Raw genomic sequence first — 15,608 nt, forward strand, 5'->3', positions numbered from 1 at the left:
TATTTTTGGCCCAAATGTTTTCCCAGCTATGTATAGTCACTTCTTGGGATGTCACTACAATTAGGCACATGTATTTAAAGGTTTAGTGTGGCCAGCTATCAGATCTAGTAAAATACAAAGTCTCCATGACAAATGGAGTGCAGGGCATCCAACAGCACAAACTGTGGCCAACTTGACTTCTAACAGTATAAAGCAGCCCAAAATGAGTCTGGGTCCCAGCGTGGGATGTTTCACTTGAGTGGAAACAGAGAATATAGGCCGACCTACTGCATTTAATAATAGATGCTATGGGAACCCAACTTTCAGAAGCTGTGAACATTTCAAGTGAATAGGAATTTCAGAAAATCTGTGTCTACATGTGTGCATATTATGCCATAAACCATACAAGTAATAAAAGCTCACCAGAATAGTTTACATTCCTCCTGCCACTCCCCTATAAAATATTCTCTTCTCCAAATTTCCCTCTGAAGCAAAAATCTCTTATTTTACAAAACTTTATCCAACGTGCTAATTATTGGAAGGCAAAAAAGATCTTATTTCTTATCAACAAATCATGTCTTAAAACCACAAAAATGGAAAGGATTAGCCAACAAAGAAACATCACGGAAAGAGATATTCAAAATAAAACAGTTATGTCTGCACTTTAATCCTTCAGTGATAATTTTGCATAAGATATATTGGCTTTTTTGCATATTTGTCTTTTGACCTTTGCATAAAAGAGTCTACAGTTTACAATGTCAACTATCTGGTAATATTTCAGAGATGCATTCTGGAAGCAGTGAATAGTAAATGTCCCTGCAGTAGAGATGGGAGAGGATACCTCTCCTCACTGTCTGCGAGTCTCCTTTTGTATGGGAATAAATGGGCATTATAAAACAAACATGACTCAGCCACTTAAGTTTGCTTCCTACAAGCATACAGCAAAAGGAGATTCACTTGCATGTCTGTTAAAAGTTAATTGAAAGTTTGGGCTCAGTGCTCATGTTGAGGATTAGCTGTCTTGTTTCTGCTTCGATAAACTCTATGGCTCACGTGTTTCGTGCTTCTGGTGCACTCAGCTTTCAGCTGATCCGTTCTCTGCAGGACATTGCTCAACATAGCAGCAGCACCAGAAACCCTCACCAGAGACCTGGCACAGGAGGGCAAAGTGAGTCGAAGCATCCTTCATGATTAGAATGCTGATCTTGTTGACAGTACCTCTCTTAGGTGTTAGGATATTTAATCATGACTTCATTTCTACAGAGGCAGCTACTGCAGTTCTTGTTCATACAGTCTGTTTTGCTCTATGAGCAGCCTGCTGATTTTTGTGAAGCTACTCAAAGGAAAATGTACCAGATGGCATAAGTCAGGGTGGTAGAAGTCATCCAGTTATTACATGTACAGGTACTCCCTGCAGTATACAAGAGCATTATTTATATGTGTCACAGATTTTGTCATCCATGTGACAAAAAGGATTAAAATATAAAATCTGGAATTAAATATTTTGAGTTTCATAAAATATTTCTTCAGTATCTACTACAGCAATTTTTTTGGAACTCTGTTTCCTGGAGCTTCAGTGTTTGTGGGTTTGTGAGATCTCAGGGTTTAAAAAGTCACATGAAATGGAATTACGTCTGCTGCATAACTTTCTACATACATTTTCTTGAAAATGCAGCTTATTTGCTGTTACATTTTCTAATCAGTAATCCATAAGACTGAAATTTTTCGATTCTAGGTATCAGAAAATATTTCAGACATTTCCAAATGAGAATAGAAGGAAATATTGTTGTATTTTTCCCCCACAATAAACTACGTGAGACAACAGTGTCTCAAAAAGCTCTGACTTCTTGAGGCTTTGAAGCAAGACATTGGGATTTCTTGGGGAGGGGTAAGGATGCTGGTATCACACACAAATATGTGCTTCTTGGGCCAGTTCTCCAGGACAGCCTTTTTACTCTCTTGGCAGTGACATTATTTTTTCTCTTTATGTATTGCTTTATGTTATTTATCACAATGTCTTTTACCTTTCAAACCAAAGCTGTGACCAGAAACAGACACATAGCACCGGAAAAGAGACGTGGGAGGGTTTCAGTGCCCTGGCCCTTCCTACCCCACTGTCACAAACAACTTTGATCCATTTCCCCAGCACTATCCATCTGCTACAATGAACAAGACAAAATCCAATCACAAAACATCACAGGATTATTATATCATTAGTAGTATTAATATTATTAGCACTGGTTATTAGTAGTATTAGTTATTAGTAGTATTAGTTATTAGTAGTATTATTTGTATAAAATAGTGTAGTATTAGCATTATTTTACCTAAGTTATGTAAAAGTATTCTTCTGGAGTCCTTCCACCATTTTACTTATTTTCCAGGTGAGACCAAGAGTGAGCAGGAGAAATCTCAGGGCAACTAGATATATATATTTTTTTTTAATTGCCACTTGAAAACATTGATCTGGCTGCACTTTTATTCCTCATTGTTCTAAAACCTGCCTGAACAATATTCATGATCAGCTTGCTGCCTGTGTGTGACTTACTTGGTTATCTTCCAAATATAGGAAAATACCTGTATTGTACTTGAGTGAGGAATTTTAAAAACAGCTACTGATTCCATTTGCCTCAGCTGTGGGTGATGTGAGGTTTTTCTTGGGTGACTGTTCAATACACAGTGAAAATATGGTGCCCTGGTAAATGACACAAAACATAAAAAAAAAAAAAAAGCCACGCTACATAGAACCATGACACACTAGCAGAAATCTTGGCCTTGAGTTCCAAAGCTTTTCTCAAATTACTGTGTTATTCCAGCCCAGGGGAGGGAAGGTTGGAGGCATAAAATGTGGAGCATTTTTTCCAGGGTGAAATGTGTAACTTGCCGTAGACCAGCATAAGCCTATGTGTGATAAGCCTTCCATCAGACACCCTTCAGACCAGGCAACCCGAATCTCTGCTCCCAACACCCCTGCCAAGTCCAAAATGACTTCTGCCTTAGTGGGTCTCAATTAGATGTAAAAGAGATGTGCACTTTCCTGTGTAGCCAGAGAAATGCAGAGGAGAAAGTCATTCGCTGATTTGTACTGATGTTCCCTGTGCCAGTATTTCAATTTCCATTTTGAAACATGAATACACTCCAAAGGCCAAAAGGACTTTAGCTCCATCTGTCTTTCCCAGCCAGTTATTAACCTGGTGGCTGCTCCGTGGTCCCAGCCATTTAACTGGAAAAGTAAGTGGCCACACCATCGCTGTGGTGGCTGCAACCATCCCAGCTTTACCCTTCCCACAGAACTGGGTTGGTCTCCATCCACCCAGTTGGTCTCCACCCCAAAGCAGGGTTGCAATTCAGAATGAGAGACAGGAGTACTGGGCAAGGCAACTCAGGTGACGGGAGAGGAAGGAGGCAGATAAGGTGTACAAGCCCTGGACTTGCCAGGAGGGACATAAGGAGCAGGAAGGTTGGAAGAGGAGAGGTCCAACTCATGTAATAAACAAATAAGGAACTGGGAGCTACCTGGAGACGAGAGGATACAGTTTTTTAGGTCTGCCCATGCTGGACATGCTTTGGAGAGGGGAAAAGGGACAATTATGTTGTTAAAATATGTGTAACAGCCTGTAGGTATAAACGACTCAAGGTACATATTGCTATATGTGTGTGAGTATATGTTACACAAACACAAAAATCTCCAGAAAATGAATACAAAAATGTGTCCTGTGTCTCCACAAAAGTGTGTAGTCCATATTAAATCAATTTTACTGGCTCTGAGGACTCAAAAATGTATGTAAGTCAGTAAAAGCTAAAAATGTGTGGCAGTTCTAAAGACTCATAACACACATTTAAGCATACCTTGGTTTTCAGAACACACGTTTGTTTTTAAGCCGTTTTTAAGAAGTCAAATCATTCCTTCTGCTTTTTACAAAAATTGTTTAGAAATTATTGAAGTAAAGTTAAAAAAAACATGATAGAAAGGATGTGAGTATATTTTTGTTGTTGTTGTATTGTTATTCTAGGAGCTTCTGATGCTGAAATTTTGATGGGATTTTGTGTTCTCTGGTCATTCATGCTTAGAGACACGAGCAACTTCAACTTGGTTTTCTGTCATCCTTGCACCAGTAAGTGTCTTGTAGCTCATTTCTAACATCAGTCACTTGGACTATAAATCTCTGCAATGGATATGGCCATTTAAATCTCCACCTGCACAAACAATAATTAGGCCTAAAAAATAAGCAGGCTCATAAATCTCCATGCTGGTGATTAGTAATATTTTGGATCTGCAACATGAATGTTAGAAAGGAAAAAAAAAAAGCAAAGCTAATGCATTAATTAGGAGTGATATGCTGACAATCTGTTTAGTTTATACACAGAGAAAACACAAACAGGGCACAGTTAACATAACATGACATTCAAAGTTAGTGAATTCCCAAGAGCCTAGGGCTTGGAGATATGCTATGTTAATGTACTTATCCTATTGTGAGTGGGAAGGTGTTATCTTCCAGCCAAACAGTAAAAAGCTGGTTTAATGCTGAGATCTGCCCTTTTTCTTCCAGCTTACATGAGCCAAGGAACCAAGATGGATCAAGAGTCAGGAAAGATTTCTTTGCTATTTATCAAAAATAACACTCTGCCTCTTGCTGAAACTTTGATCTGCAGATAGTACATAGCGCTTGCCAGACATATTAGTTTGGCCCTCCACAATTTCTGCTTGTTTGTTTGTGTTGCTTTTGTTTAGTGTATGTAGAAAACCCAATGTGATGCTCACTTATATCAGTAAGAGACTTTCCTTTGGCTCCGGTGACCTTAGATTAACCCCAAAGCCACTGCATGCCATGGTGACATCTCAGGCTGTATATTTTTGTCCAGACCTATGTGAATACTCAGGTAAGCAGCTGCATAAATGGAGTTGCTCCTGCAATCAGATCAGACACTGTGTCCAGACAAGTCCAATGTGCAGATTGTGCCCAGTTCTTTAGCCCCCTGTGTTCAAAACCAGCGCTGCTGGGGCACCTGTGAGGTTTTGGGAAGTATGTGAGAAGGAAAAGAGGTAGGGGAACAAGCTAATGCTTTACTGGCTTCTTTGGGCTCTACATGTGGGTTTAGGAGAAGATTTTGCACAGAGAGGAAGAAGAGCTAGGCCAAAGTTTATTGCTTTTAAAAGCCTGCTCGGCAGAGACTGAATACACATGTGCAAAAAGATCATAACCGCAGCGTACATCTGCTCATCCAAACTACACAGCAACCTGTTCATTCACACTAGTGCTAAAACAATTGGGGAGGTTTGGTTGCAGAGGTTGCAGAGTACAGCCCAATGCCCTCACTTCCACTGCTCCCACAGAAGGGGCCTTATCTCTCCTTTTTATTCAGGCAAAATTCCTTGACTTTCAAGTGAGCATGAATCAGCAGACAAAGCACTCCATGGCTACAACAAAACGAAACGCTGACATCTGCTCTGCAAAAGCACGCTGAGAAAAGGGAGTTTTTCTCTGCGATCTCTACCATCCAATAACCACCCCCATTTCCTTCGTCTCAGCCCACATCCTTGCCACCCCATTCACAGCCACACTGAACCACCCCAGTGGCGTGGGGCTCGCCCTTGGCTTGGCAGAGCTCCATGGACCACCAGGGTCTCATCCACCTGGCACACCTGCGGACGGGGCAGGCTGTGGGACGCTCACAGCTGGGGGGACTCAAAGAGTGAGAGGAGACTGAGACTTGTTGGAGGTCACCCAGGAAGGCTGGAAGAAGTCAGATCATCCTGCCTCCAGCCCCTGGGCTGTGATGGCGATGTCCACTCTGCCGGCCGGGCGGTGGAGCACTCTCTTCCTGGAATACACCAGTAGCTGGACAGGATGCGTTCTCAAATATCATCATTCACAAATCTCCCCCAGATTAGGTTTCAGGACAGCATTTTGACGGGACACATTACAAAGCTCCCTGGAAGGCTTGGCCGGTGGATCTACTGCTCACTCTCCTCATGACCCATTTTGGCTTTCTTCAGGAATCATGACACCAGCTGCCTGGGTCATCTAGAAGGCAAGGAGGGGGAGAGCAACTCTGGGCTTGAAAGGGAAGTGGGGAAGGAGAAGAGGAGGAGTAGAAGGAAGGGGGAGGATAGAAAGACAGAGCAGGGGGAGAGAGAGAGTGAGTCGCTTTGCTCCAGTGGTGAAGATCTGAATCCCAGTTCGGAGCTCTCGGCAAAGGCTTGCCGGGATACCTCATTCCCTGTCCTGTGCAAAGGTCTGTGATTGGGGATGTGGTGTGCTCAGCGGGCAGGGCCCCTCCCCTGGGCTGGATCCGCCTCTCTTATCCCCCAGATAAATTACTAGTGTCCTCACTAAATTCCTCGGCTTTCTTTCTCTCTCTCCCTCTCTCACACACTCTCACTCCCTCCCTCAAACACAGGCAAAGCAGGGTAGTGAGGCGGGAGGGCGGGGATCTTCTCTGGACTGGTATCGCCTTAGTGCTGGGGGGGAGGGAAGGGGAAGAAAATACTGGCGCCCCTTCTCTCCTCCACTGCCTTGAAGTAGATTTGAGGAACTGCCCTTCTTCCTCCCCCCTCCCCCCTTCCCACTGGTCCTTTGGCATCTTCCAGACCATGTCCACTGGGTCCCTCAGTGATGTGGAAGATCTGCAGGAGGTGGAGATGCTGGAGTGCGATGGCCTGAAAATGGATACTAACAAAGAGTTTGGGGCGTCCAACGAGAGCAACGAGGAGGGATCCAATGGCGAGAATGGCTCCCCTCAGAAGGGGAGAGGGGCCTCGGGAAAGAGGAAAAAAGCTCCCCCCAAGAAGAGCCCTTTAAATGGAGTGAGCCAGGAGGGAAAGCAGGTCCAGAGAAACGCTGCCAACGCCAGGGAGAGGGCAAGGATGAGGGTCCTTAGCAAAGCCTTCTCAAGGCTTAAGACCACACTGCCCTGGGTGCCCCCAGACACCAAGCTTTCCAAACTGGACACCTTGAGGTTGGCCTCCAGCTACATCGCTCACCTGAGGCAGATCCTGGCCAATGACAAGTATGAAAACGGCTACATCCACCCAGTCAACCTGGTAAGTCGCAGCCTGCCAGGGCCAGGCAATTCATGTGCGTGTGCATGGGGAAAGGCGGGTGAGCAGCTGGGATGGGGTATGTGTGGGGAGAAACTTGTGCTGTGCTTCTCACAGAGAGTCTGATGCCAGTGGGGTGGCAAGCGGTACTGTGCGAGGGGACATGCTCCCAGCTGCCCTCCTGCCCTGTGCCCCATCCGCTGCTCCTGGCAATCCCCTCCAGGGGACAGGCAGGATCCACGCTGGCCACAGATAGGCAGGGATGGGCTTTAATGCCACACGAATGCCTGAGAAACCTCAGCAGGTTGATGGCAGCTTTCTACTTGCAAGCGGGTAGTTATAGGAATTTGAGGAGAGACAGGCATGTTTTAGGAAGAACCCAACACAAGGACCCCAGGATTTATCCTTATTCCTCCTCTCTACTAATATTTCCTGCCATCCTCAAGTCCTAGCTTTTAAAAGACACAACTCATGGGGCTCTGCGTGCAGCCTCTTGGATTTGCTGGGTCCAAGATATTTCTCCTATCCATGTAAACCAGTAAAGGAAAAATAAATATCACTGTCACTGCTCAGGGGGATTCTGCCCCAGGTACACTCCGCAAAGCCTCTCTGGGCTGCACGGCATCCCTCCTTCTGCTCCCACTACCCACAGAAAGCTTTCCCCAGCAGCCCAGGGTCTCCCCAATAATCCCAGCTGCCAGAAACATTCAGTTGCCAGCTCTAAAAATATGTGCAACTGATGCAAACCAGCGATGGGCATGATCTGCCTGGGCTTTTTAGACATACAGCCTTTATGTTGCCCACACGTGCAGACCCTGCCAGATAAAGGGATGGCAGAGGGGATGTGGGGAAGTTTCACTGGGATCCAGCTGTCTTTTGAGCTCCAGACTCGCCAGGCAAGGACATTACATGCTGTGTCAGCTGATAAGGGCCTGGGAGATTTCTTTTTGGTTTTTGTTTTTGGTTGTTTTTTTTTTTTTGTGTGTGTACAAACAAAATACTCAGCCCAACAACATGGGGGAAAACGATAAAGTAAAACAAATTCAACACTCCATCCAAATATAGCCCCCCCTCCCCTCTCACAGAGAAACACCCAAACCTGCCCTCTGAGCCGAAGGAGGCGAGGGACGGCGGCCGGGTGCTGCAGGGGCCTCCGGGAGGCTCCTGCGCCAGGACAGCGCGGCTGCGGTGGGCCCGCGGAAGGACGTGGGGCTGCTCCCGTGAGGAAGAGCCCCCAGGGTGGTCACAACCAAAGGCAGGGGGTGGCGCGGCGGCGGCGGGGTGCCCGCGCTGTTAGTGCCGGGGGAACGCGGATGCGCCGGAGATAGCGCAGATCCCTCCTCCCTCCCTGCCTCCCTCCCGGGGCGGATCAGCCGGGCTCCGGCGCCCCGGGGACGCCCGCGGGGAGCCCGCCGCGGCTGGGAGGAGAAGCGGGATCAGCCGATGGCAAAAGGCAGAAGGGTCCTCGTCGCAGCCAGCGGCGACTGCCCCGGCCCGAGCCTCGCTGAGCGCTGCCAGAAGCGGCCTCAGGCGGTAGATAGCGGGCTCGATCCCCCGGGGCGCTCCCGAACTGAACCCTGGCGGAATAAGCGTTGCAATGTGCATTTTTCCATATGTAACCCCCTTCCCACCCGTGTCTTTTCCTGGCTACAGACTTGGCCTTTTATGGTAGCCGGCAAACCCGAGAGTGACCTGAAAGAAGTGGTGAACACAAACCGTTTGTGCGGCCCGACGGCATCCTGAGCCCCGGCGGCCGGGCCAGCAGCGTCCCGGCGCGGCCGGGGAGCGGGCGGCGAAGCGGGCAGGGACACGCCGCAGCCCCGCCGCTGCCCCAGGCCCCGGGCAGAGCGACGGGCAGAGCCGCTCTCCGGGAGCAGAGGAGACCAAATGAGCCCTAGCAAAGACTCCACCCCGAGAGATTCCGACTCTATTTAACTTTATTAAATGCGTGTACAGTCGAGTGTCCTGCAACAAGAGCCTTGCTGGTTCAAGAGCTACTAGAGGAAAGACAGAGATCAAACAAAACCTACCACGTGTGTATCTTTTGTCTGAGGCCTGTGAAATATGTAGATGCCTAGAAAAACTGACTTTGACAGTCATCTCTATGAAGTAATTCACCCTAAAGATATATAGATATATTTTCTTCAAGCAGGTTTTGCTCTATTTCTGTGAATAAACCTTCCTTTCCACTGATCACAGAGCGGTGTAATGTTCGTTTCCGACTCCCGGGCTTGGCGCGGGGAAGGACCGCGCCTCCGCCCGCCTCCAGCGCTCCGCGAAGCGGCCGCGCTCGCCCAGCGCTGTGCAGGGAGCCCGCCTCTCAGCCCCGGGCCGTAGGAGAGCTGCTTCCCCGGACCTAACCATGTGGAGCAAATCCCCGGGGAAGAGAGTGGCAGGGCCCGCAACTCGTCCTCGCCGCGGGAGCTCAGCCCGGGCGCGCTGCCCGGCGCCCGGGCGCTGCGGGAGCCACCCCGGCCGCTCCGCGCCCCTCGGGGCGGACGAGAGCGGTTATCTATGGATGAAGTACAGTCGGACGGAGGATCCCCCTCTGGCCCCGGTCCTCGGTGCTGGGAATTTTTAAGTTAAACATCTCCCCTCTATCGATCAGCGAGCCGTTGGGAGATGAGGCTGAGATAAACAGGAGTGCGGGACGCTCCCCCGGCAGCGGCCGTCGGCAGCTGATGCACCAGATCCCACCGCGCTGTTTAATGTTTCAGGGTTATGACCGCACTGTTTACAAGACGTCTTCTGTTATTTATACTGTTATTATTAGCAGAGGGGCTTTAAATTTCCGCTTCACTTGCTCTTTCAATAGCGTCCCTTGGTTCCGTTTGATACCTGAATATTTTCTGGGGGAAAGCAGGAGTGGGGCAGCGCCCTGTCCGGGGGCAGCAGGGCCACTCAGGAGTCGGAGATGCATCGCGGTCACCTCTCCAGCCAAGCCCTCCGTCCCGTCCGGACGGCGGGGGGCGGCGGCGGCGACCGGGGAGCGGTGGCAGCGCAGGGGCCACAGACCCTCCCAGGAGCTGCCTCCCCGCGGCAACCCCCCGCAAGCTGGATTATGTCTCTTCTCATGCCCCTTTTTCCCCCCGAAATAACTGGGTGAGGTGGCGCGTCCTCCAGGCGACCCAAATTCACCAGGCGGGTTCATGCGTGGGCTAGGTTTAATTACAGCAGCTTGCTGTGAGGCGAGGGCTGTGCAAACATCTCAGCGCTCGTCATGGAAAGGGCCAGGGCCTGCTGTATCGTCCTAATGGTTTAAAAGGGGAGAGCTGTTTAATTTCACTTTTTCACAGCTTTATCTCCATCCTGCACAATTAAAAGCAGACCTCCTCGCCTGCCCTAGCCATACACAACTTCACTGTCATGAGCAGGACTGCGCCACTCCAGACACATAGTTGCACACCCAGGCTTGACTGATTTTACTACCAAACATATCACCTTGAACAGCCAGAGCTCTCGCTAAAGAGATGAGCTACCCTGGTAAATACAGTTGAAAGGGCTGATCTCTTCACCCCAGACACTAGGAAATTCAGGGGGAATTGTTGTTCTCTTAAACGGAGACAGAAAAAAGCCTTCCAATCTTGAACTAAGTGCAAATGACCGATACAGCAAATGTACAAATATCACTTTAACCACCCAAGTTACCCTCTGAATTCAAATGAACCATTTAATTTAACCACTCAAAGTCTCGACTTAAATACATACTAGTTAATGCCTGCTCAAGATTCATAGCAAGGTGCTGTTTTTCTTCTAGAAAGCAGAAACCGATAGGCATCTGAGATGTGCATAAAATTAAGAGTTAAATTCTGAATATATTCACACACGCTTTTTTTGCCACCTTGCTTTGCAATGCTTACTAACTGCAATCAGCATCCTTTGAACCCTTTTGAGCTAGCTATGTTCACTCTTCATTTGCCACCTGAAATGCAGCATGGAAAAAAGACAAGTGAGAAATGCGATAGTCCCCTGCAAAATGTGAGGAACACAGCCATAACCATGTGCCAAAAGCTGCGATGTAAACCGAACGGTAAGAGGAGGCTGTAGGCACTGTTAATTCTTGTGCTGCTATTCACTTTACCTATCAGTCTAGATTGCAAGCCACTTGGGGACTGAAATATTCCTCATGCATCCTCCACCTTCCTCAGTCCTTGCCTCTAAGCAACAGTTCAGCAACAAACAAAAAGGCAAAAAGCAGCAAACAATAAACAAATGCAACCGGCAATATACAGAAAGGTAAACAACTGCTTTACTCTGACTGTAAAATAATTCGTGGCTTTATCTCCATTTTAAAGATAACAAGCATATTTTCCAGAGGTATTTATGTGGCTGGGAACCCTTGGTCCACTGTCTTCTTGTATAAGGGCACAGCCCTGATAGCATTGGCAGTTGGCTTCAACAGCCCAAATTTCTTAGATGAATTAAGAGTCCTACCATGTATGTCAGGAGAACAATGAGTGAAAACATTCTTCCCTGCTGCTGCATACAATTTTACATAAAAATATTTGCAAACAGAAAATGTATGTTTAGTCTGACTGAAGCAATTGACGATTTTGAAAGGAACTTGCTAATGTGTTAAGGGAAAACAAAGAACCAGCTTAAATATTGATGTCAATGATTTTAAAGAAAATATTTTTGCTTTCTTGCTTTTCTGTACAAAATGATGCATTTTAAGATTTACCAAAATATACTTAGATCCCTTCTTCCTGTGGAAACAAAGCTGACTTGATTTATCTTTCTGTATCTACATGGATGTAGATGCAGCTGCATGAGTGTCTGTATACGTTCCCTCCTAATAATGTTTTAACTCATTGCCTGATTTCAACTGAATTTGACAGAGGTCTCGAAGATAACTGAATTGATATATTTTTTTTCTTTTGTGAAAACAGGCAGCTGACTAGAGAAAATAAAAAATCTTTAAGTCTGCAGCTAAAGGAAAAGTTTCGACATTAACTCAGTCCTTATCAGATACTAGAGCATACAGAGTAGACTGCCAGCTGTAGATGAAGGTTCAAATGCTGCTTCAATCACAGGATACAAGTTCACAGAAAACCTGCTTATGGACCTATGTGTTTTAAGATAAGAAGTCTCTAAAAATAGTTTAGTCCCATCTGATTTTAATACTATTATGCTTTTTTTTTTTTTTTTAAGGAAACACAGTTTCGCCCAACTACTTCACAACCATTTTTCAGTTCAGCTGGAGACTAGAAAAATCCTTTATTTTCAGAGTTGCACTCAGTGTTCTGGCTCCTGGACTTGGTGCTCATGTTATACTGCTTAGCAGCAGCTTTTACAGTCCATAAGGCCTTTAGGAGCAAGCATTTTTTTTCCGTACCTTACAGAAAAAACATTTTAGGCTTATCTTATCCTCTTGCTGTGATGGAAATCTGCCAACCCAAAACATCAACATAGCAAGAAATCCACTTTACAAACACCTCCACAAAGTCTTGCTGTCCTGGACACTGACTGGGGCAGCAGCCCCCAGGCTGCAAGGTGCACAAGGAGAATACATGCTGGATAGCTTGTTCTTTGAAGTGTCTGCAAGGTAGAAGGTTGAAATTCCCAGCTCACCTCAGCAACTAAAAGACACAGAAAATTCATGTGGTTTCTTCTGTAAGGAAGCTGGTTTGAATCCTGGATATAATGACAGGATTACAAGCACGGGTTTGTTCGAAGCATTTATGTCGGTAACCGCACAGCTGTGTCTGCCTAGAAACACATGCTTCCTTATAAATGAATCACATATACTATTCAAAAGGTAATCTTTCCTGAAACCCCATTGTCATTGTCATTCATTGTTTTTTGTAGTAAATATATACATATATATATATATATATATATATACACACACCAAAGACGTTAGCTAATTTGCAGGTAGTAAGCCATCTAAAAGAGAACAAAACTCACATATATCTGGTGTACAAGTGGAGAGTATAATGTGATAAAAGTGCAGGGTATTTTTAGTTTCTGTCTAGATATCTGAATCTAGATTATCACTCAGAGTCTGCCAAAAGGGACAGGTTTTCAGAAGACATTTAGATGACATTGAAATGAAATTCAGTCTCCATGAAATTGAAATTTGTGGCAGCAAACAAGCATTCTGTAATTTCCATGTATATATACACCCAGAAATACCTCCGTACAGAATTTCCCCCAAGAGCAAATAATTCAAATTGTCCCTTTTCATTGCTGGCCCATGTAGCACTGACCATTCTTGTACTAAGCCTGTGCTATCAAACACAGACCCACAGGATAAACACAACTTTGTGCTTGCTGTTCAGCCGTGGCTTGCTTCATTCTCTTCAGCCCAGAGTACTTTATGGATGGGAATCGGCACAACCACTAATAATGGCTTTTTTGTCCTTAGTGCTGCCAAGCTACTTGTGTATTAGGGCTTGGTGAATTTCTGCAACCCTGAGAAAATGTCATAGGTCTGACCTAAAACTTATGCTCTGCAAGGGATGGAAAAAAAACCCAAAACATGAGTTACCTTTGCAAGGACTGCTGCTGGCAGATGCCAAACCCAGCAAAGTTCCGCAAGTAACTGATTTTTCTTCAGCTCACTTCAGACACTGGTGTATCTGAGCTAGCTGACTAAAAACAGCTTTGAGTAGGCCTAGGCATGCAGTCATCGCATTTCCCAACTGCTGCGTGGACATACCCTAGGGTCACAACAGCCCTGAGATGACGCATTTTCTTGCCTTAGGGTTTTGCCCTTAAACTGAAACTTGTAAACAGACCAACTGTGTCTTCAAGCTGATGCGCATGCGTGCACAGAGTTACACGGTCCTTGCATGGGGAGTGGAGAGATTCAAACCTCCTTGCAAGGAAAATACAAGATCATAACAAAAGCAGAAGAATAAAAACCAATGCAAACTCCTACTTCACTTTAAATTCTACGAGGCCATTTTCCTTAAGCAAGGACGGAAAAAACAACCCTTATTTACATCCCAGTCTGCTATGTAAACTGTAAGGCCATATCCAACTGTAAATACGGATTATCTACACACTCAAGTTTTCTCTCAGTTGTTTGCACGCTGTTTAAGAACGGGGATCAGAAATGCTAGGGAAAAAAAGCTACACAGCCAGATGAGTGGAAGTGGGGAAAAAGCATAGAATAATCCCTTTTCCTCTGATTACTACTGCTCAGTCCTTGTGAAAGGATGGATGGGCTTGGGAAGGGAGGAACTATCAGCAGCTCCATCACAGCCGGGTGGAGCCGGACCACCAGGGAGATGGAAAGCGGGAGGCTGGGAGCTGCAGCTGCCTTCTCTGGGAGGAACATCTGTGAAACCCTGGGCGGCAGCAGCAGTGGAGGAGGAGCGGGCACAGGCAGCAAGGGTTCCCAGGGATGTGCTCACAGAGATAACTGTCCTGCTGGACGGCTTCCCAGGCTGCTGCAGCGGCACTTCCCTCCCCCAGCAGGGATGAGGCAAAGACCATCGTGTGCGACACGCAATCCGAGTGTCAGCGCGGCCTCTTGCTTCAGCATCCTGCTGCTTGTGGTGATTTCCGACGGCCAAGCTGACCAGAATGAGAACAGTATTTCCTCATTGATAACATACATTGTTTTGTTCTTATGTAGGGACTTCCATATGGCTAGCACCTCAGACTTAATGCAGAAATTAAACAGAAGACAGCAGATACCTTTGAGCATTTGCTGTCGCCTCATAAACAAATGTTTTTCTATAGGAGGTCACTACAGTTTACGGATAGGAAGACAAAGAGGAGCAGAGCTGACAACTGACTGGCTGAAGGTTTACACGTTGGCTTGGTACAGGCTCAAGGCACCAGCTCTTCTGGGGCACAAACTGAGCAGATGTTCTCCCAGGGATGCTGAAATCTCCAGGGATCTTTGCTCTTTGAATTCAGCATAAAAATAGGCACAGGGAAGGATCCTTTCGGGCTATATATCTATCTAAAACAGGCTATGGACCACTCTGTGGCTCTGAGAGCCAGTGCTGTAGCTGGGATCACATCCACACACATCTGTGTTTTATTCCGCTCTCACCAAAGGGTGAGAACTGTCCCTGGCACACGTTATTCCCAAACTGTGCTTGGGCACTTTGTCGGATAAAGTTAGTCAAACAAACTAAAGGATTGACAAGGACCTTGCTAACAACTCAGCACTCCAAAAAATAAGCCTTGGCCTTGTGTTATTTATCAGTTTTGCTGCAGCCTGAAAAGCTAGAGTGATAAAGGTACTTGATGCCTTTGTCTTATCCCAGCCCCATGCTTTTCTCACTTGTTTTCTAGATCAACCTGCTATCTTCTTCTATGGGCCAAAAATCCTTCATGAGGGCCCTCTTTGCTATTTGTATCTCATAACTAATACATTAAGACTAGACGTCACTAGAAGCAAGGGGCCAAGTTGAAAAACAAACTTAAGATGAGATTTAAACATTATATCCTAAATTGTAACACTGAAAACCCTTGTTCCTTTGTTGCCCAACTCTACTAAGCTCTGCATACATTTTCTACCTGAGTTGTGAGTTCTCTGATGACAAAATTTTATATATGTCCTCTGAGTAACTCTTTTTCGCCATTGCCAAGCAGCTCCATGTTAATAGTTGGGCGGGCTTTTTTTGGT

The 15,608-nt window shown here is 46.1% G+C and overlaps 1 protein-coding gene across 1 annotated transcript; it reads left to right on the forward strand.

Moving 5' to 3' along the window:
- Nucleotides 1-6,571: 6,571 nt before the first annotated feature.
- On the forward strand, nucleotides 6,572-8,761 carry TCF21 (transcription factor 21; the record flags this gene model as incomplete). Its single annotated transcript, XM_080342478.1, has 2 exons — nucleotides 6,572-7,021; nucleotides 8,672-8,761. 2 exons carry the CDS (start codon nucleotides 6,572-6,574, stop codon nucleotides 8,759-8,761), a joined length of 540 nt encoding a protein of 179 aa, XP_080198604.1.
- Between the last annotated feature and the right edge of the window lie 6,847 nt (nucleotides 8,762-15,608).

This window comes from Nesoenas mayeri, assembly GCF_963082525.1.
Source record: "Nesoenas mayeri genome assembly, chromosome: 3".
Lineage (NCBI taxonomy): Eukaryota > Metazoa > Chordata > Aves > Columbiformes > Columbidae > Nesoenas > Nesoenas mayeri.